The sequence below is a fragment of the Pseudopodoces humilis genome, chromosome 1, assembly GCF_049639895.1.
Source record: "Pseudopodoces humilis isolate 2021_Gansu_Grassland_sample_001 chromosome 1, ASM4963989v1, whole genome shotgun sequence".
Taxonomy (NCBI): domain Eukaryota; kingdom Metazoa; phylum Chordata; class Aves; order Passeriformes; family Paridae; genus Pseudopodoces; species Pseudopodoces humilis.
In genome coordinates, this window is record NC_142200.1 from 13,710,892 (window position 1) to 13,737,904 (window position 27,013).

The window sequence follows — 27,013 nt, forward strand, 5'->3', positions numbered from 1 at the left end:
ATATGTAAAATTATTATGAAAGTAATCATAAGGCTCAAAGGAGCTGTGACTAACGATAGGCACCCTGACTGCTGAAGTGACTGAGTTAAGCATGTCCCTCGTTACCCCTGCACTGGCTTTAGCCAAAGTCTTTTTATTTCCAGGGACAGCTATCTTCACCCATTCCCTCTTCTGTCATCATTATCCTGGATCCAGCCCCTTTTACTGTAAAAACCTGCCACTGAGAAATTGAATAAAGACTTTTTCTGATCTCTTTAATATAAAATACCTAAAAATAGACCATGGGAACAGTTTTACACTTGAAGAGCAAAATCATGCAATGATATTTTAATGCAGATTTGGGTCCAAATTATTTTTTCTCACTAACAGCCATAGTTTTGCTACAGTATGAACAATAAGTCCGTAACACAGAAGGTTGATCTATTTAGAACTTGGTGTTTTCCTTCCTCTGCTTAGGGCTTTACTGAGAGAGCAGAGAATCAAACTATTAAATGTCATCTCAAAAGTCCCAGTGTCAAAGCCCCCATTAATTCTGCACTCTTTGTTACACCAGGAAATGCCAGCTGGTTCAGCTGCATGGCCCCAGGTTAGCACAATGAATCAAAAGATCTAAGCTGGGCAAAAGTCAAGTGTCCTTAACTGAGAAAATACAAGAGAAGTGCTATAATTAAAATACTGTGGTTTGGGTTGTTACATCAGGATCATGTGATCAGATTATTTCAGAGTTAGCTAAAGTGCACAGAAATGTAGACTGTGTTGTCAAAGGATCTTGTGTAACAGTGCAGTGCACCCACTGTGCCAACAAGGGCTCTTCAGCTGTGAACAGATCTAAGACCAGTTGTCGAAAGGGGTGAGTTGGATCTGCGTGTGTTTGTGGGTATGAGCCTATGTATGTCAGTCATATGTATGTATGTATGTCAATTCTCCCTACCTACAAATTGGTACAAGAGAGCTAATCCATCCTAACACCGCTGTGCTGTTAGCTTACTGGTAGGGCAAACAGGGTGGACAGCAGGGTATTCTTAAAATTCCACATGGCAAAGCATGCAAAAGCCATTCCAGGACATATACAGAAGGATTTCTGTGTGTCTGCAGTTCTGCCTGTGTTGTAGAAATACCCAAAGCATCGGGCTGCGTGTTTGGTGGGGAAAACATGTGGTAACCATCGTGCTTCTTTTCTTCTGTGACTCCCGAGAAGCAGAGACGTGAGCTGGCAGGGGCTGGTGATTGACGCACTGTGGTGGTGCAGATTAACACACTGTGCTAGATCTTTGGTGTCAAGTGCTTTTGTAGCCTCAGATCTTCTTTCCAGAACGCTGTCTTGAGAGCCACACAGGACTTCTGCAATGCCTACAGTGAGAGGACAAGAGGAAATGGCCTTAAACTGAGACACAGGAGGTTCAGATGACATATTAGAAAAAAAATTTTTAGGGTTGTTAGGCATTGCAGTAGGTTACTCAAGGAAGTCACGGAGTCACCATCCCGGGAGGTGTTTAAGACACATCTGGATTTGATGGTGGATGATGTGGTTTAGTGTTTTAGGGGTTCCAGTGGTATTGCTGGGTTGATGGTTGGACTGGATGATCTTCAACATCTCTTCCAACTGTAATGATTTTATGATTCTATGTTAGGCTCTAGAAGGAGAAGGGTATGGAGGCAAGGGCTTGGGAAATGTCTCTGCTCTCTCAGCTTGGTAAAGACCTTGTCTAGAGAGATTTGAGAAGTTTTCTGTGAGGATTTGTGTCCTCTCCTCCAGTGGGAAGTCCCACGTGATGGACACATCTACCCCTCTGTTCAACATGATGATGTTTACCTGCTGCTTCAGTGAAGATGATGTAGAAGTCAAGACATACGTTGAGAGTTCCTCAATACCAGAGGTGTCTGGAGCGCCAAGACCCCCTTCCTGCTTTCTTTATGAATAAGTAAAAACTTGTGCTCTTTTGACCCTATACAGGATGTCTGAATTCCGTAAAAAAACCATAGGCAGCCCCAGACAATTCAATTATAGACTGTCACTTGGCTTTAAATCACAGATGTGTGCTTACAGTCAATGCCCTTTGGTGTTGTGACAATTTCAGACTTCTGGCCACCTTATTTTCCTCTCTGAACAGCTGAAATGAAAATATTGAGTGAGTCTCAAATAAGCTAAAGCTTGTCAGGAAGATCTGAGAGTGCATACTGCTATTTCAGAGGCAATCCAAAAGCTGTATGCATATAATACGTATTATCAGTTATTAGGCCCTGCTTCAGCAAGGAAAAAATTGTCATCTGCTTTGTAACAAAAATGTAGAAGCAATTGTGCTCTGCTCGTGAAATTCTCTGTATTTGGACAGTAATATTTTGCAGTGGTTGAAATTAAGGCAAATGATACTGACCACACTTGACTAGCTTGTTGCAAGTATTTTAGGTTTCTCAAAGAATCACCAGCAGAGGTATTGGCAGGGTTAGTATAAAAGTGAAAATGTTACAAAATTCATGGATAAGGTTCACTGTACTATTTACTAGATGGTTAAGGCACGCAGAAAAAAAAATTACTAAAATCAGTATCTAAAACTAAATCAAACTAAAATCGCCTTCATGGAGACTGGGGATGGAAAAAGGGTAGCGATAGGAAAGGGTAAGGACAATGATGTGTTGATGCACAAGGTTTGGAGTGGACCCCCTTGCCAAACTTAGCCCCAGACTTGACCCATGGTTTAGGCCTAAAGGTTTTAGCAGCACTTAAATTTCATAACACTTAATGGAAAGTCAAATTTAAACATTTAAAGATAGATTCCATAGAATTTACTATAAGCACTACAGTAACTCACTGTTAGGCCTAACTAACTTATAAATTTAACATGCCTAAGAATCTAGATACCTAAGTTAGCGACATTGATAGTATATTTGCTATAGCATATTTCCATTCACATGCACACAAGTACTAAAGGAGTATGTACAAAGTATATACCTGTGAAAAATTCCCCCCAAGTTCAGTGAAGTACTCACATCGAATTCCTTTGTATCTTCTTAACAGGCGAAGTGTTGAGCCTTGAGGAGTGGGGGTATCAGCCCAGACTTCATATTTGGCTTTTGGCAGTGGTCCTCCAAGTAGAGCAGTCTTGAGAGTTCACTAACTCTGAGAGGAGTCCCACTCAGAGGGAGGTGCTTGTCACAGCCCCTGTGGTCCAGGAGAGCTCAAAGGGTCTTACTTAGGGCTGCTGTTTACATGGTCACAAAATAAATTTGCTTTAGTCACAGTAATTTTCTGGAGTGGCCACAATTTGGGTCACTAACTTTCTTAGAAAGTTTGATAGCAAAAATGTTGTTCCACTTGGACTTTTACTCAGGCAGGAAAAATAAGTTTCCATGGCTGTTTATAAAAAGCTAGGAGCTTGTTAGAGAGTGCTTGCTCCTGGGAGCAGACAGTGTTTCTGATAAGGTCAAGAGGAGCTCAGCTCAGGTGCTGTTCATCAAGGCCAAAGCCTAGAAAGCATTTCTGAGATCACAGGAGTGGGAGGGAGGATGCACCATCACATAGCTTAAGGTGGAACTAAAATAGGATCTGGTGCTGACCAACCTTTCTGAAGTTTCACAAACTTTGCATGCTTGGTCAGTGGTGGATGAGTCTGTAGATTATTAATAACTAATCAGAGAAATGTCTGATTGCAGTTTTGACACGGTACATTACAGCCAAGTATGTAAATATGTACAGCTCATAGGACAAGAAAGCTTCAAAGTGGGGCAAAGGAGGCAGTCTCCTGTTATTCAGGGGTTCAAAGGTCTTCAACCTGAGGAGGGCCTTACAGTCCCTAAGGGTGATTGTAAAAGAGTTCCCCCAAAGTTTAGCTTCCCCCACACCTCCAGTCCAAGGAGAGCCACAGACTTAATTTAAGCATCCCTCATCATTTTATGTGAAATATAATGTAGCCATGATACTCACATTATTTATTGCTCATCCTTTCTCTGATCCCCCAGAGGTTCTTGGCCTGAATTTTATTTAGAGACAATTAGTTCCACGTCTTAATTATAAACTAAGGACTGGCGAAAAAAATACTTTAATGCTTTAAATCCATCTTCTTTTTTATTGGCTGTTGTTATTGTACAGCTAAAAACAAATGGGAATGCCAAGTGTCTCTGCTTTGTACTTCTTGTTGTTCTGTGTTTCACATCCGACTGGCTCTGCTCTCATCCTCAAACTTACACACTTGCTTTCTTTTTGGGAAACTGTTTCTGCTCATTCTCATTAGCCATACTTGGACCCAGACCAGATTCTATTGTGGAAGCATTCATGGCTGCCTGAGAAGTGCCATTCATAACCTACCACTAAGCTCAAATGATCCTTTTCTCTTCCTTCATCCCATTGCTTTCATATTTTTCTTGCCCTTCTGACAGTTGCTATACATCTTGCTATACATCTAGTCGCCTGCAGAGTCAGTCACTTTGCAGGTTGTCCTCTCTTCCAGGTCACTGCATGCTCAAAGTAAACACTTTAAAAATTAAGTATAAGGAAGTGGGGGCAGATAGGGCACTTCTGCCTCCTTATGTACTTGCCTTATAAACATTGCTCCTAAAAATAAATGGAGAAAAATGTAAAAAGAGTAGTTCTAAAATTGATAGTGTGCCCCGAGAGAGGGTGTTGTTCTTCTCCAGCTTTACTGGTCTTCTCATCTAATTCACCCACCCCCAGAAAAGCTGTCTGCACTTACTCTTTTTCTTGAATTCAGAAGAATGCAGCCAGCAGTCTCAATTCACGCTGAGACCATCCCACTCAGCTGTCAAGCTCCATGCCATGTCCCCTGCAGCCCCCAGCCCCTTTCCCAGGGTCTGAGTGCTGCCACTGATGGATTCCCGATGCTGTGGTGCCTGCAGCTATGAGCAGTGCTTGATTTATGGAGACTGCCGAGAGCACATAGCCCTGGTGGCATGAAAACAGGCTTGGGTGCATCTTTACAGCCCAGGGTTTGCAGTGCCGAGGGATCTGCCTGCTGTTCTAGCTCAGACACTGATCTGTTGTGTGATGGGGGAAGTTCCGGATTTTTTGATGAATTACAGATACAGTTAGAGTCCCTTTCTGTAGAGTAGAAGTCTCTGAGGTACATCTGGAAGAACTGTAGCTCGCTCTTACTTGACTATGGTGCAACTGGAATGTAATGAACTATAATAAAAATACCAAGTTGCTTGTCAAGCAAAAAAGCCAGCTGTTTGGTATTAATGTTTTCAAGGAATAATTTTGTGCCCGGTGTATACTGACAAAGTATTTTTGTTTGTGCTAACACTGTATAATAAAATTCTTGGAGAGTTAATAAATAGGGAAGGGGGTTTGTGGTGGTTGTTGTTGTTGGGTGGTTATTATTGAGCACAGCAGTACATCCCCTGCACTTTTGAGAAGGTCGAGTGGAGCTGTGACTGATGCCATGCAACAGTGAATGACACAATCTCTCCAGTAGCTGGCTGAATTGAAACCAGCTGTTGGAACTTGTACCCAGACAGCTCTTGAGTTTGGAAGGGGAGAAAAAAGAAAAAGCAGTTCAATGCAACAATCAAGAACAAGGCATCAGCCTTTTCCTCTAGACTCACTTTGCTCAAGTGCTGTCAATTAGAATTTGAGATTTCTCGGCCAAGGTGCATCTTGCGGAGGGAGGCGGGAGGAGCGTGGCTGATCAGGGGCATGGATATAATTGGCAGTAACAAATAAGTTGTGGCATTGTTTGGGCTGAGAGAAGAGTTTTACCAGTGCTGATGGTGTATCATTTGTGTATTTAAATTCTGTTGCAAGTTAAACAGACATGGAAACCTCTCAGGACATTCATGTTTCCACACTAGGTGTAGTGGTTATGTAGCAAATGTATTAACCATAGGTTTGCACCAAACATGCAAAAACAAATTAGAAATAGGGAAATACAAACACATTTTCTCATTAGGGGATATAAGTATGTGCTGACTATAGTACAAATATAATTTTTATTCCATTTGTGTAACCTTTGGTATTTTAATGAAGTCCTGTTCCTGTGTACGGCGTATGGTTCACTGTCAGATAATATAACACTAAGAAAATCTGTCTTGAATAAATTAGAATATATTTGCAAATTAATTGGTTAATTAGATTTTAGACATCTCTTGAGGACAGGAGAGAAACAGATGTGTGCAAAAGCCACACAGATAGTTTGGGGATGAGTGTTTTTTGTAGGGTTTTATCACTCAGTTTTGTGAAAAACAGCCTTTCACAAGTGCCAAAGATTAAAAAACTCTTGGCTTTAAATGCAGAACATTAAACTCCAATTTCCATGTTGCTGGTGATTTTTTTGGGGCACAGGCAGAGCCATTTGGACCTGTTTGCTGAATGACTGCACTCAGAATATGCAAGGTACCTCTCGAGCTGCTTTTTTTTTGTAGGAGTATCCATGAAGCCGTCTGGAAATCCTCTGAACTAAACACTGGCAGATCAGCAGAGAAATGCCAGCTGGCATCGTGGTGAAGTCAGACAACTCATAAGAAGAAGCAGGTCTAAGATGGAGCCCAGGATTTAGAAGAACAGTCACCAAAGAAGGAAAATTGACAGGGCAGGTTTTTTTCTCAGCTACATCGGTGTAAATCCAGAGCAACTCCACTGAGATTCACACCAGAGTAACTGAGAGCAGAATCTGGCCAACATCATCCACCTGACCTCAGCAGAGGGCTCGGATGGAGAATAATTCCCTTACCTTCCTCTTACAAGCCTTTTGCACCTGATTTTTAAAGAGGCACAAGTTCAGTTTTACTCAGTTTGGGGACATAATACAATCATATGGTAACCACAGATTTATTTTTACCAATTGGTAAAAGTAGAGATCCTGCTTTAAAAAATACACACTTGTGTATTCATTGTTGACTTAGACCCCTTCAAAACCATGTTCTGAGTAAATCTTTGGAAACTGAGGAAATTCAAGTGTTAAGGGCTCGAGTTGGTCCAGAAGCTGAGTAGGAGAGGATTTTCAGCTTAAAAGCAATTCAGCAACTTCCTGCAATCTGAGCTGATCCTAAGAGTAGCAGAGGTGGGTAGCTGGTGCTACTTCCATCCACTTTTCAGCTCTGCCAAAACAGTGCTGCAGTCTAAGCCCAAACCAGAGGACATTGATCAGTCCCTCTTGGAAGACATCTGGTGATTACATTACTCTGTTTTTGCGGTTTTATCTCCAGGATCCTGTTTTGGGTGTGTTCAGAACCATTTGGCAAAAACCTCATCGTTAAAAGCAATATTTGCAGTGTACAGTAAGACAAACAAGAGGCCATTTGCGTGTGTCATCGATCATTTTACAAACAGTCCTCGGGCTACGCACAGAACTCGCCCGGTGTTGGCTGTTCGGGGTCACAATACAGACGTCAGAGGCAGAAGTGCTTTTCCTGCTGGTGTAACCTCTGTGAGGCACCAAGACCCTGGTGCTGCTGGCAAGGAACCTTCAAGTCATGTTCTTTCTTTGACCTTGGTGTGTTTTTCTAAGCAGCAGACAGAGCAAAGTAAAAGCCTTGTTGCTGTTGATGTGTGAAAACTACAGCCACATTTTTCAAACTCCAGAGGCTGAAGCTCCAGGGCTGAGGTTGCAGGGGATGTCCACAGCTGCATTGTGGCTCTGCACAGGAGGCCATGGGGCTGCTGGCACAGGCACCGTGTGTCCTTGGCCTGGGCTTGCTGTCGGCAGCCACATGCCTTCAGGAAGAGAGCATGGCTTTTAACAGGGTTGTTGTAGGCTGGGATGTGTAAAAACCTGGCTGTGGTGACCTCAGTGCACTAATTTATGAGAGTATCTGGGCTGGCCCCTGAGGGCAGCGTGACTGCAGTGTGCAAGTAAGAACCTCGTGTGGCTGGATCCTGCCAGCAAGGCTGCTGTCCTATCCTTGGGAGACCCGGCCACTGCCATGTCCCAGGCAGCCCGTGGGGATGTCTCTGCTGGGAGCTTGGCCTTTCAGTCCTGCTTAACCCCAGAGCCAAGCTCTCCTTTTGCAGTCAAGGAGGCTCGTGTTCCTACACGGCATCTGGCTGTCTCCTGAGCCTGCTCTCTTCTTTCCTCTCCTGTGCAGCAGGGCTACCAAGACAGGATGAGACAGGTACCCGCTTTTAGTGGGATCTGGTTTGTATCACTGGGAAAGCAGCACCACACCACCATCCATGCCTGGGGTGCTGTGGAACAGTGTATCTTCTAGCCCAGGCAGAGCTGCCCTTCCCTCCATGTGTAACATGTAGTTATGTTCCTGCAAATAGGTAAGAGTGTAGATGCATTAACACCTGAGGCTAAGAGACTGCTGGTCTGCAGCTGTAATGAATAGAAACAACTACAGAAGATGCCCATGGACATTTCCCTGCAGCATTCATCTGAATGCAGTGTGCTGGTTCCTTGGGCAAAATGAATTTGCACATTTGTCAGGAGCCTGGGGGTTGAGGAGAGACCTAAAAATTACCAACTACGATAAAATTCACAGAATAATGGGTTAATATCATCTGCCATAACCTCTCTATGGGGCTTTTGTCAAAACTCTGATTCAAGCAGTGTTTTCTGAGGCTTTTGACATTTGTGGCAGCACTGGGACAGACAGTAAGGTCATGTGTCACTTTAAAGGCTTAATTTTTTCCAGATTCCTCACAAAACTGGAGCTGAAAGCTCTCTCATGAATTTCTTGAGGAATCTGCTGAGGCAGCAATTATGTTATCCTTCAAAACTCCATGGAAAAGGTCACCACAGAACCATGCCAAACCTGTCAGGCTGAAGGAGAAGGGGCTGAGAGTCTGCTTTATGAGCTGAGAGCTGGGAGACACCTGTGAAACCACAACCAGCTCAAGATGCCATGGTGTGGGCAAAACACAAACTGCACATCTTGCATGGTCATGTTTCTGCTAGAGATGTATTTATGCAGCAGAGCAAGAAAGCCCAAAGCAGAGGAAGGTATAAAACAAAAAACCCCTGTACTTAAGAGGTGTGACTATAGTGCTCAGACCTTTCTCCCCTCTGAACACAAACTAACCTGGGGGATGATAAAACAAGCAAGGAGCTGCCTTCAAATTTATTTCTCTTTCTCCATTTCTGCAAACCTCCCACATCAGAACATTAATTTGTGATGAGAAACTAGTTTTAAACAGGACATCTCAATGCAAGAGATAATAAACACTGATGTTCCCAACTAAATTACAAAGATCTTGGTAGGTTTTGTGTAAGAACTGGCTGCATTACTAGACAGAGATCATAAACCTTTGAAAGGCAGAGGGAGGAGAAAAGAAAATATTCCACATAGGGAGAATGTGATTGTGTTAAGGACTTTGCTAATCCCTAGGCTTCCAGTTTTATCCATTCATGCTTCCAGCATCTGCAGATAAACTCAGGAAGGCTTCAGTAATCCATTAAAACAAGATCATTTTAAAATTTCCATCTAGGCATAATAATTTTTTGGTTTGGGGTTTTCCCCCTTCTTCTCCACTAAATTATGAATGCCTCTCTTAAGTTTGCCAAAATGATAATCAACCTTGATACTTTATTTGGGATGATCATCCTTGTGGAAAAGTTCAGTGGAGAATTTTGTAGGAATAGAACCAGTTGAGATCCATAGAAATACAATATTGGTCTCAGTTTAAAAAAAAAAAAAAAAAAAGATATGTTTGCAATTCTCTGTCCATCAGATTAATAATTCTTGAGTAAGCTGAATGTGTTGGTCTGAAGTAGAAAAATCCTGAAGGTTATTTGTTATGAGGTGTAGATTGTTGTTACTCAGTCTTACAGAATTTGTTGTACCTTCAGTAAAGTGATCTAAGTAGTGCCTGGGCTGCTTATCAGAAGACACCCCCAGGCATTTCAGTCCTAATGTAATTGGATGAAGTTTACATGATGGAATATTGCAGGTAGAGGCTTTGTGCTCAGGACTGTGAAAAAGCACCAGATAGCAGTAGCTTTTACAGAAAATGGAAGGCCAGATGGACCAGGAGATTACTCTGTCTGATCTCCTGCGCAGCCCATTCTGTGTCACCCACTTTACCCCGTGCTGCATCCAGTAAAGCGGGATGAGTTACCGTGTGTCCTCCGGTAAGCACTTCCTTCCGATTTCAAGAGATCACTTAGTGGGGGAGCCACCATCTCTCCTGGCAGTTTGGTTCAGTGCTTAAAATACCTTCAGTGCCAGGCATTACTACAGATTTCTATTGATGTTTGTTTCACTTTTAGCTTCCACCTCTTGATTCTTGTTATGCCCTTTTTCAGCAGGTTGAAGAACTCTTGCTTCCTTTTATTTTTCTCCCTGTAGAGCCACTTATATGCTGTAATCAAGCCACTTCTTCCTCTTCTCACTGATAAGCTGAACAAGCTGAGGTCTTTCAGTCTCTCTCAGAAGGGTATTTACTACAGTCCTTTAAATAACTTCTCTGTCCCTTTTCTCTGTCTTCAATTATTCACCATCTTTATAAGATGTGGAGATGTTAGCACAGAGTAGTTTCTGGTGTCTGCCTCACTGACTCCAGGTACAAAGGGACAATTTCTTCTCTGTGTGTACATGGTTGATGTGTCTAAGGATTCATTTGCTCGTCTGTAACAGCCTTGTGCTGCTTGTCCACAGTGACCCTCTAATCCTATACAGAATTGCTCCTTTCTAAGGTAAAAAGTCTTGTTTCAGATGCCAAACATTATATTTTGGTTTATGGCATCATACAGTCTCTCAAATAGTATGTAAAAGATGTCTGTGCTGCATGAGGATGCTCCAGAACCCTGCTCCAGGTCTGTACCTTTTTAGTCTCCAACATTGGCAAAAATTGCTGACACATCTAACACATGATTTGAGGCACTGCTGTAGGAAAAGGCCTGTATCACAGCCCATCTGGAGTCTGAGAAGGGCAGGGGGAGAACAGCTGCCTGGAAGTTTGTAGGGAGAGCTCAAGGTCTTGCTTATGCCGCTTGGGGACACAACACACAAAACCCAGACTCATCTGAAAACTGTGCAGCCTGTTCTCCCACTAGCACAGGGGGCTGTAATTACAGTTTTTGAGAGGTAGGAAGTTGAAGTTACCGTGATAGAGAAGCCTCTTTTACAGATTTCTTTTCACCTGCTCTGTGCTTATCACTGGAATTTCAAAAATAATACTAAGTATTTTAAAACTAATATGCTATATGCTATAACTAATGCTAATTCCAGCATTAGCACACCTGTATAAAAAAGCAGTGCAGTTGCATGTTGTACTGCATCATTGCATGGCTTCTCTTACAGTCAACACTTTTCCCATCCATCTGTTGGCTGTTAGCATTTGGCTGAAGAGCTGTTGTTCCTCTGACTAATCTCATCACTGCTGGCATCCTCTCATAAACCCTTTTGTCTGGACAGTCATGTTTTTCTTGGCAATCTGCAAAGCACACCAGATCATAGGTCCCTCTGAGCACTTGCATGCTGATGCCTTTCCCTTTCCATTTGTCCTTGCACCTTCACGGCTGGAGGAGATATTAAAGACAGGGCAGGAAGCAGGGAGAGAGCAAAGGGCTTTTTTGGCAGGTAGTGTCATTCTGGCCCTGCACACTTCCCTGTGGGACTGGAGGAGGTGTCTGGCAGTGTTCCAGGAATGGGGCTGGTAGAACTGCTCCCTGGTGTGTGTAGGTGTGCTTCAGCTACTGGCCCCAGAGCAGAGTTGTAAATACACTTAGGAGTTCCCTGCTCTCCTACAGCTCATGTGAAGTGTTTCAGTGTTTGGCAGATCATAGGAGAAGGTGCCAACATATGCCTAACCTGGTCTGTGCTTCTCATTGGGGTTCTGGCTACAAAACCTACCAGCTTTAGATTTCCTTGCTGAGGTATAAAATTTCTCATGGTTAAAACTTTATTTGGAGTGGAGATTCCTTTCTGCAAAGGAGGGAGTCCTTTCAAGTATGCACAAACTAGTAAGTAATTCTGAGACAACTGAATTTGTTGGTTTCTTTAAAGAAACATAATTACTTTAAAATGACAAACTGTTCCTTTTGTTGATAAATGTTTTATATCTTTGCTGCTATGCCTGAATAGTTTGTGTAAATAATTTATTAGCTTGCAAACAGACATAGCATGTTCAGGCAAACACTGCCCAGCGGGGCAGGAATGCTAAAAAGGGGAAACAGGGTTGTGAGCAGTGCTGAGCACCGAGAGCAGGACTGGGCATCAGTAGGGACAGAGAAACACCATCTGCAGCTCATAGGTTCAAACCCAGTGTAGTTCAGGTGCCTGACACTGTGGTGAGGCACTGGAGGTACAGATGTGAGCAGTCAGGCAATCACCATCAGCAGGTATGTCCGTGGGATGCTTAGGAGCAAAGTGACGGTGGTGCTCAGAGCTGTGAAATGGTCTGGTTTAGATAGTGTTTGGCATTTAACATTTTCAGACTGATTTTCTTGCTTTTCATGCTTAAGAAGAGCTCTCCTTCAGTTTACTGTGGTTGGTTATTCTTCTAACTTTGTTCTCAAAATGGGCCTTGTTTTCTGAAAAAGTAACTTTGCAGAAATCATATGTGAAGTTCTTTGATTGTGTCAGGGCAGGGTCAGGCAGGAGAAGAAGCCTAAGCATGTGCATCAGTGGTTTCCAGATGAAAGTCCTTTGTAAATAGTGTGAAGTGTGTGCATATAAGTATGCATGGATGCAAATGTGCTTCTGGGGCTTTTTAGACAGCAATTTTGCCTAAAAGTCCTGTATATCACAGTGGGGACTTACAGAACCATAGGAAGGTTTAGTTGGATCTTAAAATATCATGTAGTCCAATCTCCTGCTGTGGACAGGCCATCTTTCAATAGATCAGATTGCTCAAAACCCCAGCCAATCTGAACTTGAACACTTGCAGTGACGGGACGTCCTGAGCTTTCCTGGTCAATCTATTCCAGTGTCTTAGCACCCTCAATATGACAAATTTCTTCCTTGTATCCAATCTAAACTTAGCTTCCTTCAGTTTGAAACAATTATCCCATGTACCTTTGAAAGAGGATAAAACTCTTTCCAACCTTACTGACTGTAGTATAGACACCCTGCTCTGGTTCATCATCAACTGAAGACCACTGGAGCTGCCTCAACAACACTGTGGAAGATAAGAAACACCTAATAGAAGCCATCTGCAGTTCTAAACTGATGCTTAATGGCATGAAAATCACTCTGGCTGAGGAGGAGAGTGGTTCCAAAGGGCACTTGGTGATGCAGAAGTGAACAGAACCAGTGTGCTAGTTATAGATGCCTTTTTTGCTGAGAAAAACAAATAAGAGAAAACTTGGATTTTACTGTAGTCAGCAGAAGTGAGCAAGCACAGAGAAGGAGCAGATCTGCAGTGACAGATTCCATTTTACCTGGCTACTCAGTGAAGCACAGTCCTAGCTCTCAAACAACACATGGCATGGCCTTGATTTAGCTTTATCTTAGCAAAACTGTGAATGGCTATAGGAGGCATCACCAAAAAACCATTTATAACTGGATATTTCCTGCTACATTCTCTTTTCTCTCTCTCAGAAAATAAAAATTATTTTAATACTGACTGTTGACTGCAATAATGAAAAAAAAAAAATGCAGTTTCCTGTCCTTTGAGAGTTCACACTCCTGCTCTGCTTTATTGCAGAAGTTAGTCCTCAGTAAATCCAAAATATCAGTACCTGCTGTCAGACAGTGGAAACCACCCTGGACTGTTAGCAGCGCTGGGATTTTACCCTAAAATTCAGAGCTACAAAACCAAAATACACAGATTTAGGGTTGTTCCCCACCCCCCCACCCCCCCTTCCCCACTTTGTGTCCTAATCCTGCTTTTTTTGAGGTAGCTTTGTCTCATTTACAGAAAGGAGAAAGAAAATACTTGGTCGTCCTGAGATGAAGGCAAGTAGAAGAATTAATAATCAGCCAAAATAACAAAGTATCTAGATGTGTTACGGTGTACTGCTCCTGGGGACTAAGCTGCAGCTGACTCTATATGAGTAAAAAAAATCACTTCTCTGTTTCATTCAAAGTTGTTCCTTGGATTTGCTGAACTAATTTCTCCTCCAAGCATGGTCACATTTTAGGTCAGCATGCCTAGACAACATGGGGCTCTGCCAGCAGTCCTGTGTAAAGTCCCTCTTTGTTTTTTTGGAAACAAATCCAGTCATTCATAGAAATGAACTCCTGCATAATTAGAGCCATTGCACATCATCTTTGCTTTCCATTTTTAGATGTTGCGTCTGGAGAGCTATAACTTTTAAAGATGCCAACAAGCCACTTAGGAGCTTGATAGCCGTAATGGGAAAATCTATGGAGCTGAGTAGAAAATGATAAGCTTCATAAGGACTATTCTAAATTGTTTGGTGAAGAGCTCAGCTAGAGATTCAAAGCAAGAATAGAAACTATAACCCCTTCTAATTCCATCTTCAGGGGGTTGTACTTTCTCTACTGTCCTGCTGAAGCCCCAGTCCTACAGGCAGCTTAATGGAGAGGATGGTATTCTTTACAGTGGAGTCCTCTGGTCTCTGTTGGGTCCAGTTACTGGACTGTTGAATAAATAGGTGCAAAACACCGATTTTATCCATATTTTACCCTCTGGGTCCTGTAATCAAGCTTTTTTCTTTCTAGGTTATTTAAAACATTCAAAAACTGCACATGCTGCAGTGTGAAAGTTGGGAAAACTGATCCTCTTCAGCATTTTTTAACCTCAAGTTTTTAATAAAGAGCTATTTAAAAATAATTAAGAAAGATTTGGAGGCCTTTTATATTTTTGACAGGTAGGTAGCAGTCATCAGCTTCAGAGCCAACAGGTGTGTTGACAGGTGAAAGATCTCACAATAAGTCTTTTATATCTGTGCATGCTGAGGCTTTCAGGTATGTCCTGTAATCTCAAAATTAGAGTGGGTGGCAGATGAACTAAAATTTGTTTCTTTGTTCAGAAAATGCAGTATAGATTTTTCTTTGTTTGAGTCTTTAATCCAAACTGATGCTTTAATAACTGAAATTTCAGTAGTGGTTTGTTTTTTTGGTTTGTTGGGGTTTATTTGTTTTGTTTTTTTTTTTTAAGTTAGGTGATAAATCAATAAGAAAATTGTCATTGCAGTAGGAAATTATCCCAAAGATGTTCACTGCTGGATTGTCGCAGCATGTGAGTTTGGTTAATGGGAGTAGATGGAGCTATTTAGGACAAGTGTTTGACACTGCTTCACTGCTAGGAAAGAGCTAAAGTCCAAACAAAGTCACTGTGTGAAGGACAGACTAGAACATCGCAAATTTTAAAAATAAGTATCATAGAATTACCGAATTATTTGTGTTGGAAGGTATATTTTATGATATAAAATAACTAACTGGATGGTCCAGCCTCTCTGCCGTAGGCAGGGATACCTTCCTCTAGACCAGGTTGCTCTGAGCCCCGTCCAACCTGGCCTTGAACACTTCCAGGGATGGGACATCCACAACATCTCTGGACAATCTGTTCTAGTGCCTCATCACCCTCCCACCTTCCTTATGTCCAGTGTAAATCCAATCACTTTTAATTTAAAAGCATTACTCTTGTCACTACAGGATGTGGTAAAATGTCTTCTTTCTGCCTTTCATATAAGCCCCTTTATATATTGAAAAGCCGCAGTAAGGACTCACTGGAGCCTTCTCCAGGCTGAACAGCCCAAACTCTCAGCCTTTCCTCTTAGGAGAGGTGCTCCAGCCCTCTGATTGTCTCCGTGGCCTCCTCTGGACCTGCTCCGACAAGTCAATGTCTTTCTTATGTTGGGGATCCCAGAGCTGGACACTGTGCTCCAGGTGGGGTCTCACCAGGGTGGAGCAGAGGGGGAGAACCATCTCCATAACCTGCTGGTCGCACTTTTTTGATGCAGCCCAGTATATTTAGTAGTTCCCTGTTGAAACACCAAAGCAGACCATTAAGAGTTACTATCAAGATACTACTCTGAACTTACTCCTGCATTTTTCTTTGTAGAATACTGAGGAGCAAAGCTGAGTAGATAAAGCCCAAGTTCAGGCTGCATGGTGGTTTCATCGGTGAAGTGGAGGTGCTGCTTTGTTCTGCCAGCAGGCTGGGGTTCTTTCTATAAAAATATTCTAAAAGGAGTTTATGATCTCCAGAAAATGGCAAGGTAGAGGTACCATAGTGATGCAAAGTGCTGATATAATTTATTATTAGAAGAACCCTGTTAGAAACCGGCTGTCTGAGCCACTGGATCTTCTTAATAGGCTTAGTCTTACCTTTATGTTGTAAGGGTCCAGGGCCTTGGTGGTCAGTAAGTATCAGCTGGGTGCTTTTCAGACAAAGAGCATTCATACATGCTTTTGTCACTTCAAAAGGCATGGCAGGGGAGGTGAGGCCAGGTAAAATTGTACCATGTGGCTCTGTGTGTGCATGTTCTGGGTGTGCATCCGCGCGTGCAAGCATCAGTATCGCCACTTTTCCACCGACCTGGAGGGTGTTTGCAATATATGGGGCTGCATTTACATTCTTCACAAGATACAGGCAAGCACTGCATTTGCTCCTCCATGGATTTTTCTTGTTCAGGCATGATGTGAGTTTTCCTGGTGCCAGCACAGTGAGGTGCAGCTGTGAAACAGGCGCTCTTAGAGAACTTCAAAGCCTAGGAGTGAGTGGTTTTAGAAGAAGTACTATACGGTGCCATTTGCAGGTTTCTGGTAACTGGAGTGTTAAACTGCCCAGAGAGGCACATCTGCGAGGTTTGCCTCTGACATGCCGCTTACAAACCCACTCTGGTACACTTGCTAAATAAGCAGTTATCTTTAAATATCAAATTATGTTGCTGAGACCACATTTGCTACTGTGTAACACTACTTGTTCTGGGTGGTCTAGCCACTACGCTGGGAGCCAGTTAGATAGCATTTTGCAATCCAAGTGTTGTGCATGCCTTGCATGCATCATATAGATTTACAGGACATTATGTGCAAATATTTAGACAGAAATCCTTAGAGCATTTTTATTTGTTGGAATGCACATTGACTGTAACGGCTTGTTTATCCAAATGTTTTTCCGCATAATATTGAAGTGAACTGAATCCAACAGTGATGTCATTGAAGATTTTAAAGACACTTTCAGTTTTAATGGTTACTGTCCATCTTAACTGTAAAATAAAGTTTCTTTAGCAATGCCTTAAAGTGAAAAGTGTACTTCCCTGTTTTTCATTGTTAATCCAACGTTCTGAACTAAAGGAATATGCTGGCATGAAATGGAGAAAACAGTTGTGCTTCACTGTTAGTTGCTGCATGCTTACAGAGTTTCATTTCCATTGCATGGCCTAGTAGAATTATTCGGAATTTTCAGACTGGGCTCATGCTCATGCCCGTGCTCGGCTGTTACCAGTGTTCTGAAGTTGCTGTTCGCGTCTGCCGCTGTAGTTAGACAGTAGCATCTCTTGGAGTCCAGCAGCCAGGGCAGTGTGGTGGCAGCAGACTGAAAGAAATACTCCAATGGCTGCCTTTCAGCACTTGGCAAGAAAATCCTTTTTATGTTAGTTTCAAGGTCGTCAGATATCATTATAGCCAAGTATTAAAAATTTCAAAGAAAGAAGGCAGTGTGTTTGATTTATAGAATAATTATCTAGCTTTCGCTCTAACTTGGCTTTGGCAATGGTTTTGCAAGCACTCGAAAATTAAATCCATTTTTTATGGCACTACAAGGTATTATCTCACAGCAAATGATAATTAAACACCTGTGAAATCAATTAGCCTTTTAAACAGGGAAAAAAAAAGTTTTCCAATTATGTTTTTGCACCTCCAAACTTTCTGATTCCACAACCAGCACTTGCAGAGCAGGAGATGAATTGCCAGTAGCCAGTTAACCAGCGTTCAGATCACCCCAAAGCACTGCGCAGCCGTAAATCCAGAAGCAAGCAGTTCGCAGTGACAGCACCCTTCCTAGCAGGATGCGTGAGCCTTCCCAGCTCAGTCTTGGGCAGCTATCTATCTGACACACAGCCGAGCTGTCAGCTCTTCTACAAAGGCAGTTACTCACTTGGTGTTTTCAATGCCAAGTTTTACTTGACAGTTTATATAAAAGCCAACATACCTTAGTGGGAACCAAGCAACGAGACGCTCCGTGTGACTGAGTGGGGTTTCTTCTCAGGCTCTCCAGCCAGTAGTTCAGAGCCATCTGTATTAAGAATCCACACATGGAAAAATGGCCAGTTGGTTAATAGCTGAAAGTATACTGGAATATACTGGAATATACTAGAAAACTGGGAAACACTTCTCCATTTACCCTTTTGTTACAGGTTTTACTGTCTGTCTTTGTTGTAGTACTTCATATGATACAGAAACTTCTGGAAGATGAAGGTGCATTCATGGGCTTGTAGATTCAGAGAGGGAGTTCTGGACATAGTTGGTTAAGTGCCATCACAATTTTTTGGCTCAGGAAGTAAAAAAGCAGCTCTAGTCACATCTGACATCTACAGTGGAATGTGCTGATAATCCCTGCCAAAGATGAGCTCCAGCATCTTCCAAAAGATGGATTGTGTGTGGCACTGTTAAAATATGTACTGCTGGGTTAAACCCATTGCATTTGATTTGAGTTAAACCTGTTGTATTTGGCTTGGGTTCTGCTCCTGCGTTTCCATCTGAATTTTAATAGCCTTAACATGCAGCTGGATTTCAGTGAATGCTGCATCACCAGAGAGGAAGAAGTAAGATCAAGATGCTGTGGTTAGCATTCCCGAGGTCCCTCTAGCTGCTGGAGAAGCCACCAGTCATTTGTGTCTCAGGTTTTACATCTGTGAAATGGGAATGGTGATTGTATCCTGTACAAAAACATGTTGTCTACAGGACAGGTGACATATAGCAAGATAAAGTGTTATGATAATCACTGCATCTAGATATACCTGCTGGTCTAAACCATCTTTTTATATTTTAGACCTCTCTTCAATCAGTGGTGATGAAGATGTGGCTTTCAAAAAAATAGTTTGTACTAAAATTGTAGTGAAAATGTTTCCCAGGCTAGTTTATAATCTCTGCAGTGTCCTGACATGGGGAAATGCTTAAGCTGTAGGAAGGAATGTATGGCATGGCTGATTAGTCTCTGCAGAGCTTCTGCAGCCTGACAGGGCTCCTTGGGATAATGGAGAACCAGGAATCCCAAACAGCCTTCTAATCCATGTGCTGATTGACATGGTTGGCACACCAGAAAAAAAAAGAAAGAAAAAAGACAGGATGGGGGGAGACAGACGCTGTGTGTTGGATCAAGGAGTTAAAATGGTGGGAGCATTTGGCCAGGCAGTGTTTCTCCTTTGGATAATTGCCCACACAACATTGCAGTGTTTATACCTGTGTGATCGATGGGGCCAAACATATTTCCTCAACTACGGGTGGTGGCAGGGCGGGAATAATTCAATTAAGTTGTGTATAAATTAGAATTGATTGCAAATAAAGCTATTCTTTTATGCTGCCTAAAAAGGTACTAGCTGTGAACAAGGTATACTTAATCATTACAAAAAGAAGCCTGAAAGGCAATAAAACATGCCTCTAATACTTACAGAGGGATGCCAGCTTTGGATTAAATCTGTAGCTATTTTAGTTTTGAAGACCCAACTGTCATTTTTAAGGCATATGCATTTTGGATTTTAACATATTTGAGTGCTGCAGCTGAGACCCAGGCCAAGCCGACCCTAAAATTGGCAGTAAAATGTTACCTCTGTGCAAGTGTGCAGAATGAAGGAATCAGGAATGTATGAGCAATAAGCATGTGCCCCCACTCCCCGCCAGTCTTCTAATGTGGAAACCTGGAGCTTTCTGGAAATAAATACCTTCTGAGGAAAGCAGAGGACTCCTCTAAAAGCTTTTCTACAGTAAATGCTAGGGAAGATAACTGCCAGAAGGAGAGGAAAGTGCCAGAAGTAATGCAACACTGAAGCAGCACAATTAAGGAGGAAGTGCCCAGCCAGCCCCTCCTCAGTGCTCTGCAGTGCTTGTCTTTGCTCTGAGCCTGAAAAACCTCCACAGCTGGGTAAAAAAAAAGAGGGTCTCAGTAGGCAGGTAAAGGAGAGCTGTCCACATATGCTGGCAGCTCCACGTTTGCAGAAACCACAGCAGTGCTAGCTGGAAGACCGTAACAAATGTTCCTGCCATCTTCAGATGTTACCAGCTAATGCTAATAAGTAGTTCTGGAAACAGACATAACCCCCATTACTGGGGAGAACAATAAGAGGAAACCCTAGAAGAACCTCTTCTAAACACTTGACTGTTTTCTCTATAGCTTATGATGCCTCCTCCAGTTGTGAGTGGGGGTTCTCATACTTGATTGTCTCCCTGAGGTTTTTTTGAGATTAGTCAGTTGAGATAGTGAGGAAATAAAGCCTGTTGTTGAGGCAGTACTGTTTGCATTAAATGCCAGATTGGTACTTAACGTACAGCATCGGTATTCTTGCTGAGAGGGTGTTCCTGGAAGTCTGTGCCAGCTCTGATTTCTCTCCTGGACATGGGAAGAAGAAATTTCAAGTCCAGCAAATACTTAACTCAGATACTTACCTTTAATCATAGAGATTGTTTCACTCACTTCGCTGAAAGTATTTTAAGTCTGAGTTAAGGGAAGTGTAGAAATGGTTTCAGGTGTACTGCTGTATACTTTCTACTATGTGGAAAAAAATGTACATAAACATTTTGCACTCCCTGACAGAACACTGGCAAAAATCAAATGCTGTGTGCATGGTTCTGTCTGGGCTGAATGGGAAGGAGCCTGAAAGTGAAAGTTGCCATGAGCCTTCTGTCCTCACCATGGGCTGTGGGCTGGAGTTTCATTTGCCAAGTGATATTGTGGCCAAGGTCTCCTCCAAATGCTGCATGACAGTCTGGAGAAAAAGAAATTAAATGGTCTCTGCTGCAAGTTTCATTCTGAAATACTGTTTGGTACATGTACGTTATTTCCTCTTTAAGTGATCCTTCCAATTACAAAGCTATGCTTGCAGCCTCACAGAAATGTTTGTGTATTTGGGGCTGGTTACATGTGTTGCACAAAAAGTGTTCCCAAATTTGTATTTAAACATACTGGTCCATCTTCTGTCTTCCAGGGAAGGCAGAGTGCTTCCATTGCTTGGCATGCTACCCATGAACTCATAGGAATAAAAATAGCACGTCATGTTTGCAGTTTTCAAATAGATGCTTGATCCCAGAGTGGTCTCTGAGGGGTTTAAAGTAGCCATCACTGTGCTCGAAGATCCCATTGAGCATTTTGGTTGAAATGGCAGGGAAATTTGTTCAGTAGAATCTCTGGTGCGGTTCATTCACTTCAACAGCTCTTGGTGGATATTACTTTACTCTGGATCTGTTCCTTCTGTATTTGTGGGTCCTCCCTGCAGCTCGTAGACATTTTGTGCCCATACATCAAGGTTGGGCTTTCTGTGTACATATTATGTAGATAAATTGCTTGATGACCATGAACTGTTTCATTACAGACCTCTGCAATCAATCACGTTAAGTTTTAAAGGCTCAAAAATGGGAGCAAGATGCTAACTGGTTTTGGGGTGGAAAATGGTCAACAAAATCCTCTTCCTTTTTATCCCTTTATAAATCTATCCTAATACCAGCAAATTAGATATGAAAGAAAAGGTGCCCAGTACAGGATGTCACTGGGATATGGAAGACTCACTTGCAGTGGCCTTGCTCTCTGCTTTCCTTTGTGTTATGGTATTGCCATCAATGTTTTGTGGATAATATTGCATTCCAGGGTATTAACAGGACTTTACATTTTTAGCTAGTTAATGATGGGGAACTTCTGACTGGTATATTCTAGCCCTACGGGGTATTCTATTTTTGGTATTTATTAACATTTGCTGTCCTACAATACACAGTAAAAGCAATGAGCCTCAGACCTCTCAATATATAAAAAAGGAGTGCTTAAAAATGGCAACTTTTTTAATTTTTTTTTTTTTTGGTATTCCAGTCCTTATATTTTCCCCTGTATGCTGTGTCAGTGCTGACTGGTGAGCTGGGACATGGCTGCCAATCTCTATCCCACACAGAGAAAAATAAATAGCTACCACTCAGATGGCATATGTATATATGTATTTTAACCAAAGTTGAGATAGGATTCAAAAGAAAAAAGGGGCTTTGAAGTCTGTTTTGTAGTTTTAATTAATGCAATGAGGGGTTTTATTTTACTCTCAGTGGAGATAATCTTAATCCATTCACAGTGACCTTTTCTTGTGCAAATTAGCTATGCACGCTTGTTTAAGCAAATGGGCCTTTGCAAGATGTCTCTTCCTAAAGACAGAGCTTATAATTGAAAATTGGCTTACCCCCATCTGTCTGGCTAGTGTGAGAATACAAACATAGATCCTGACTTCTTTGTATATAAAATATAATATATATATATATACATAGACACACATACAAAAAAAAAATTTGCTCTGCCTATGTGCAGAGTCCAGGACACTGGAGAATGGATGGTGTTCAGTGGGCTTGTCAGAAGTACAATTTGCTAATAACAGCCGGGAAACTGGTAGGATTTGATGTGTGATTTTGGTGAATGATTTTGTGGTGATTGATGTAATTGTGAAAAAAAAAAACCCAGAAATGTCTATCAGCACTTTCATTCAGAGGAGCATGGATCATTGCAGCTGTATGATTAATTGCCAAAATCTGGTTGTTTATTTCTCTCTCAACACTTAACAATAACCACCAAGTGAGTCATTGTAGCCCCCCATCCCTTTTTAGTGCCTGCTTGATAAGGAAATATTTTTTTGGCAGTTTGTATATTTTTTTTGCTTTGTACAAACCTCTGGTGAACACAGTTATGCATGGCTTTGACTAAATCTGAACAGAAATCAGGGTCACAGAAATATTACAACAATGCAGTGGGTATCAAAATATTTAATGTGAGTTTGTTCTTGGAAGTCATGCACTGTTTATACAGAACCAGCTCATTATTGCAAAGGCAAAATTACTTTCTTCCTTATCACTCTCATTACCACTCTCTCCAGCCCTCTCCCGTGGTGGTTGCTCCTGAGGATGAACCAAAAGGGGCCAGAGAGGAGGCTGACACACATGCATAGAGGGAGATAGTTAACCTGGTGCTGAACGGTCTTGGTTGGGGATGATTTTATCCAGATGTGTCTCAACAGCTGTTTGCATTTTCACGCCCAGTTACTCTAGGACTCACTCTAGGACTAATTGAATTTTCTCTTTTCTCCCCTGTTCTTGTTAGGTATGATTACCGTGAAATGCTGCACAATGCCACTTTCTGTCTGGTTCCCCGTGGCCGCAGGCTTGGCTCTTTCAGGTTTTTGGAAGCTTTGCAGGTAAGAGCTGCAGTTTAAAGCAGTGAACTACGCTGGCTGCAATTCAGTGTGCAATAGCAGGGAGGTGGGGAGGAGGGAAATGTGTTTCATTTCCCTAGTGGACAGTAATCCACTTTGCGAAAGCCTCTATTCATACTTCTGGAGCAATTGGCAGCTTCTTCCCAGGAGGGGCTGAGGCACTGAACTCATCTGAAGGTTGGATTGCTTTATCTCCAGGAAAAGGGTTTCCCTGGATGTGGTGAGGCTAAGAGATTGGTTTAGAACAGTATTTTGCCAAGCTGTGAGCCTTCCCCTGGGTGGCGCTGGCCTTTACACATAGGCCCTAGGGCAGTAAAAATAGCCTTTTGTTTTTGCTCAGCCAAAACAGACCTGCTTATGCATTGCCAGTTTTGCTGAACATACAGAAGGTGGCCTGAAGGTGGTAAAGCTCCAGATGGAAGCTTCACATGAAGGTGGATATAAGCTGATCTCAAGGGGTTTGTGTGCTGTCTGGGACAGCACCTGAACATCCTTCACCTTTTGAAAAAAATGTTTTGTTTAGTGGTCCCCTTTTTACTATGGGCCAGCAGCACATGGCAATACAAAAGGGCCCCAGAGTCCAGGTGGCCAGGCAGCTCAGTGGTCAAGCCTGACACCTGCCTACTCCACCTTCTGCCTGTCTGGTGGGATGTTTTTTGGTTTTTTTGCAAATCAGCTTAATCCTGGGGCCCTGGATCTTCAGTCATGCATAGAGAGCATTTTGGGAGGTGCTGCAACTCCCCTGTAGGTCTGGCATCTGGATTTCCATGGGGGCTGGAGTGGAGAGAAGGAACTACTTGGTTTCAGTAAAATGGCAAGTGAACACACCTTACAGGGTCCTGCCTCCAGTTGTTTTGCCATTTGGAAAGTGTCACAGCATTGACAGTAAAGCTGTTAATGAATGGCATCCCATCCCTTTTCATCGTCAACCATAAAATGTCCCAGCCACTGTTAGAGAGTATTGTTCACTGCAGTGCTGAGCAGGATTCAGATACCTAAGTGTAGGTATATTATGTCATTTTAGAAGCCCCAGGGTACCCAAAAACCCTTCTGGCTTTCTGCTGCTTCTGCAGAAGGACTCCAGTAGGTCCTGTGTCATGTTTGCCTGCCTTTGATGGGTTTTTTTGGATACCCTACATGCTCTGGACACATAGGTGTAACCACTGAACCCCACTCCTGCAATCAAATTTGAGATCCAAGTTCTGGACTGTCACTTACCTCTTTCTCCTACTAAAGAGAAGATTAATAGCCCAAAAAGTGCTGTTCTGTTTCCAGTCTCTTCAGAGGAAGAAGTGGGACTGGCTTGTATGAGATGACAAGTCACTTCAGATCCTCCTGAAGAGCACTCCTCAGCTCTTCTCTTGTCTGGGCCCCAAGTCATGTAGCTTCTGTTAGATACATCATCTCAGGAGGAGAAAGCAGGGAGTGTGCCACACTACACAGAACTTGTGGGCTCCAGGTCAATGATAAAATGTAGACAACTGAGGACTTCGCTATCAGGATAGCAGCCGTATTCACCAATAATAATGTATTCCCAGTTTTTTTCTGGATCCATTTAATGTTGAAAGTCCTAATCCACATTAGTGGAATGTTTTAAACATCAAAACACATTGCTAAGTGTTTCCTGGTTGGCTTTCTTTATGCACTGAAGTAATTCCTTACAGAAGATCACAGTTTACACATAATAATCAGTGCTGTAATGTAAACTTGACCAGTCTAAGATGCTGTGCATGATACATCTTCTCAAGGAAGGTACAGCAGTCTGAAAGATTCCCCTTTATCCCATCTTTTGGGAGGCCTGAACCCTAATCTGGTCCAAATTTGGAGCACTTAATCTTGGTTTGATCCAAAAGGAATTGAACCAGAGCACAAGCTTGATAAAAAATCCTCTGGTACATTTTTTCATAGTTATTTCATACATAGTACATTTTTTCAGGTTATTTCATACATCAGAAGGTTTTTGCTTTAGATCTTATGTTGTGATTGAGCTGACCAGATCATAGTGGTGATCATTTGTTTATGGAGATACTGACCTATTTGCTAAGTATTCACAGACTGTGCAGAAAAACCTGTAAAACTCATAAAAGTTTAATTAGTTTAGACAGATAATACTGGTAAGAAATAGATACTAAATGTGTATGCTTTTTGTTTCTTTTAGGACATACAACAGTTCTTATTTTTGTAGACAGGTGATGACATACAAGTTGTATTTGTGCACTTGCCTCTGTTTGGAAAGTTGATACCGAACAGGATATAGAATTTACTCCTTTATGGGAAAGGTGCTCAGGAGTTAAATACAGTCTGTATTTTCCGTAAGATTGTCAGCAACATACTATAAAAATTAGGGAAGTTGCTCCCTGCTAAGCGTTCACAAAGCAGCAAGGAAGGCCATCATTTTGTATTAAATTCCCCAGTGTTCCATCTGTTGCATTGAACAGCTCTGCCCTTATCTGGCAGAGTAAGCACCAGATTGCAAGTGCCACTGTCTGTGCAAACCCCACCTTTCAGTGCATATGAATAAGCCCAAAATGGAAAACTACAAACACGTGGGCTGCTCTCCTGTGGCTTCTGGCTTCTGGTGTTCTTCGCCACGTTGCCTCTCCTGAGCTTGTGCAGGGAGCGGGGTCGTGGTACCGGTGGAGAGCTGGAGCTGCCCTGGTGGTGGGGCAGCTGCTGATGGTGGCCGTGCCTCTGTGCCCACAGGCTGCCTGCGTCCCGGTCATGCTCAGCAACGGATGGGAGTTGCCGTTCTCGGAAGTGATTGATTGGAACCAAGCTGCCATCATAGGCGATGAGAGATTGTTATTACAGGTAAGGAAGAGACCGCGGCCTTCAGCAGATCAGTCGGTTATTGCTGCCACCATCTAAATGGACAGGGAAGATGAATCCAAAAGGTCAGGGCTGTAAAAGATTTTTTTATCATGAAGGGATTGTCTGTGTCAGACTGGCTGTGAACTCATTTAATATGACATCATTCATTATTTGACCTGAAGGTCATTGCAGCCACCAGGCCACATTCTTAAGTGCAGGAGACTTATTTTTGCAAAGAGCATGAAATCTCTTCTGGTGCGGAGCACTTGGATGCCAATCTGAGGTAGACCTGACCAGGTACTGTGACGAAAGGGAAAACATTTGAGGGTGGCTTCTGCTCCGGTCCTTGAAAAATAGTTTATTCTCAGGGCTATCCTCAGGAAAGCAGGTATTTCTTAGGCAGGAGTTATCATCTAACAATTTGGTAGGAAGCAGAATCTGTCCCTTTTCTGATATGTGAACCATGTAGCATTGCTTTCTGAAGCAAGTATTCTTGTCACTTACTGTTAATCCTGAGGTTTTAGAGCAAAAGTGGGCTGAGAAGTTACACATTCCCTGCTACTTTCACTGTCTACTTTGGTTTTAAATGCACTATTGTTGTTTTGGGTTTTTTCAGCTACATTAGTGGGTTTTGCAGTCCAAATATATTCTGTAAATTCTGTAAAGCAGTTCATGTTAGGAGAAGTTCTTGAAAAATGTTTTTTTCCAAAGTTTTTCGAAAGCCATTGCCCAGCATAAGGCTGAGATCCACAAGATCTGGAATAAACACAAAGTAGCCACTAAGATATTTTTTAAATGTTTTTTGGGTTTTTTTGGTTTTTTTTTTTTTTAGTCTTGAAGTCCACAGAAAGAAGCCCGCAAAGGTATAGGTGTGGCAGCACCTCAAAATAAAGTATCTTTGCAATGTCATTGCATGGCTGTTAACTTGTCTAAAGAAGTAAATATTTGTGAAGAGATGGCCTAAGCAAGCCTTGCAATGTGCTGTGTATTCTACTTAATGCTGTACA

At 42.3% G+C, this 27,013-nt stretch overlaps 1 protein-coding gene across 1 annotated transcript in view; it reads left to right on the forward strand.

Annotated features, from left to right (window-relative positions):
- Positions 1-27,013, forward strand: part of EXT1 (exostosin glycosyltransferase 1) — a 175,166-nt gene that overhangs the window by 126,463 nt on the left and 21,690 nt on the right. The window contains exons 2-3 of the mRNA XM_005516946.3: positions 23,084-23,177; positions 25,899-26,006. Of these exons, the coding sequence (XP_005517003.2) occupies positions 23,084-23,177; positions 25,899-26,006 (202 nt within the window). The remainder of the gene's footprint in view (positions 1-23,083; positions 23,178-25,898; positions 26,007-27,013) is intronic.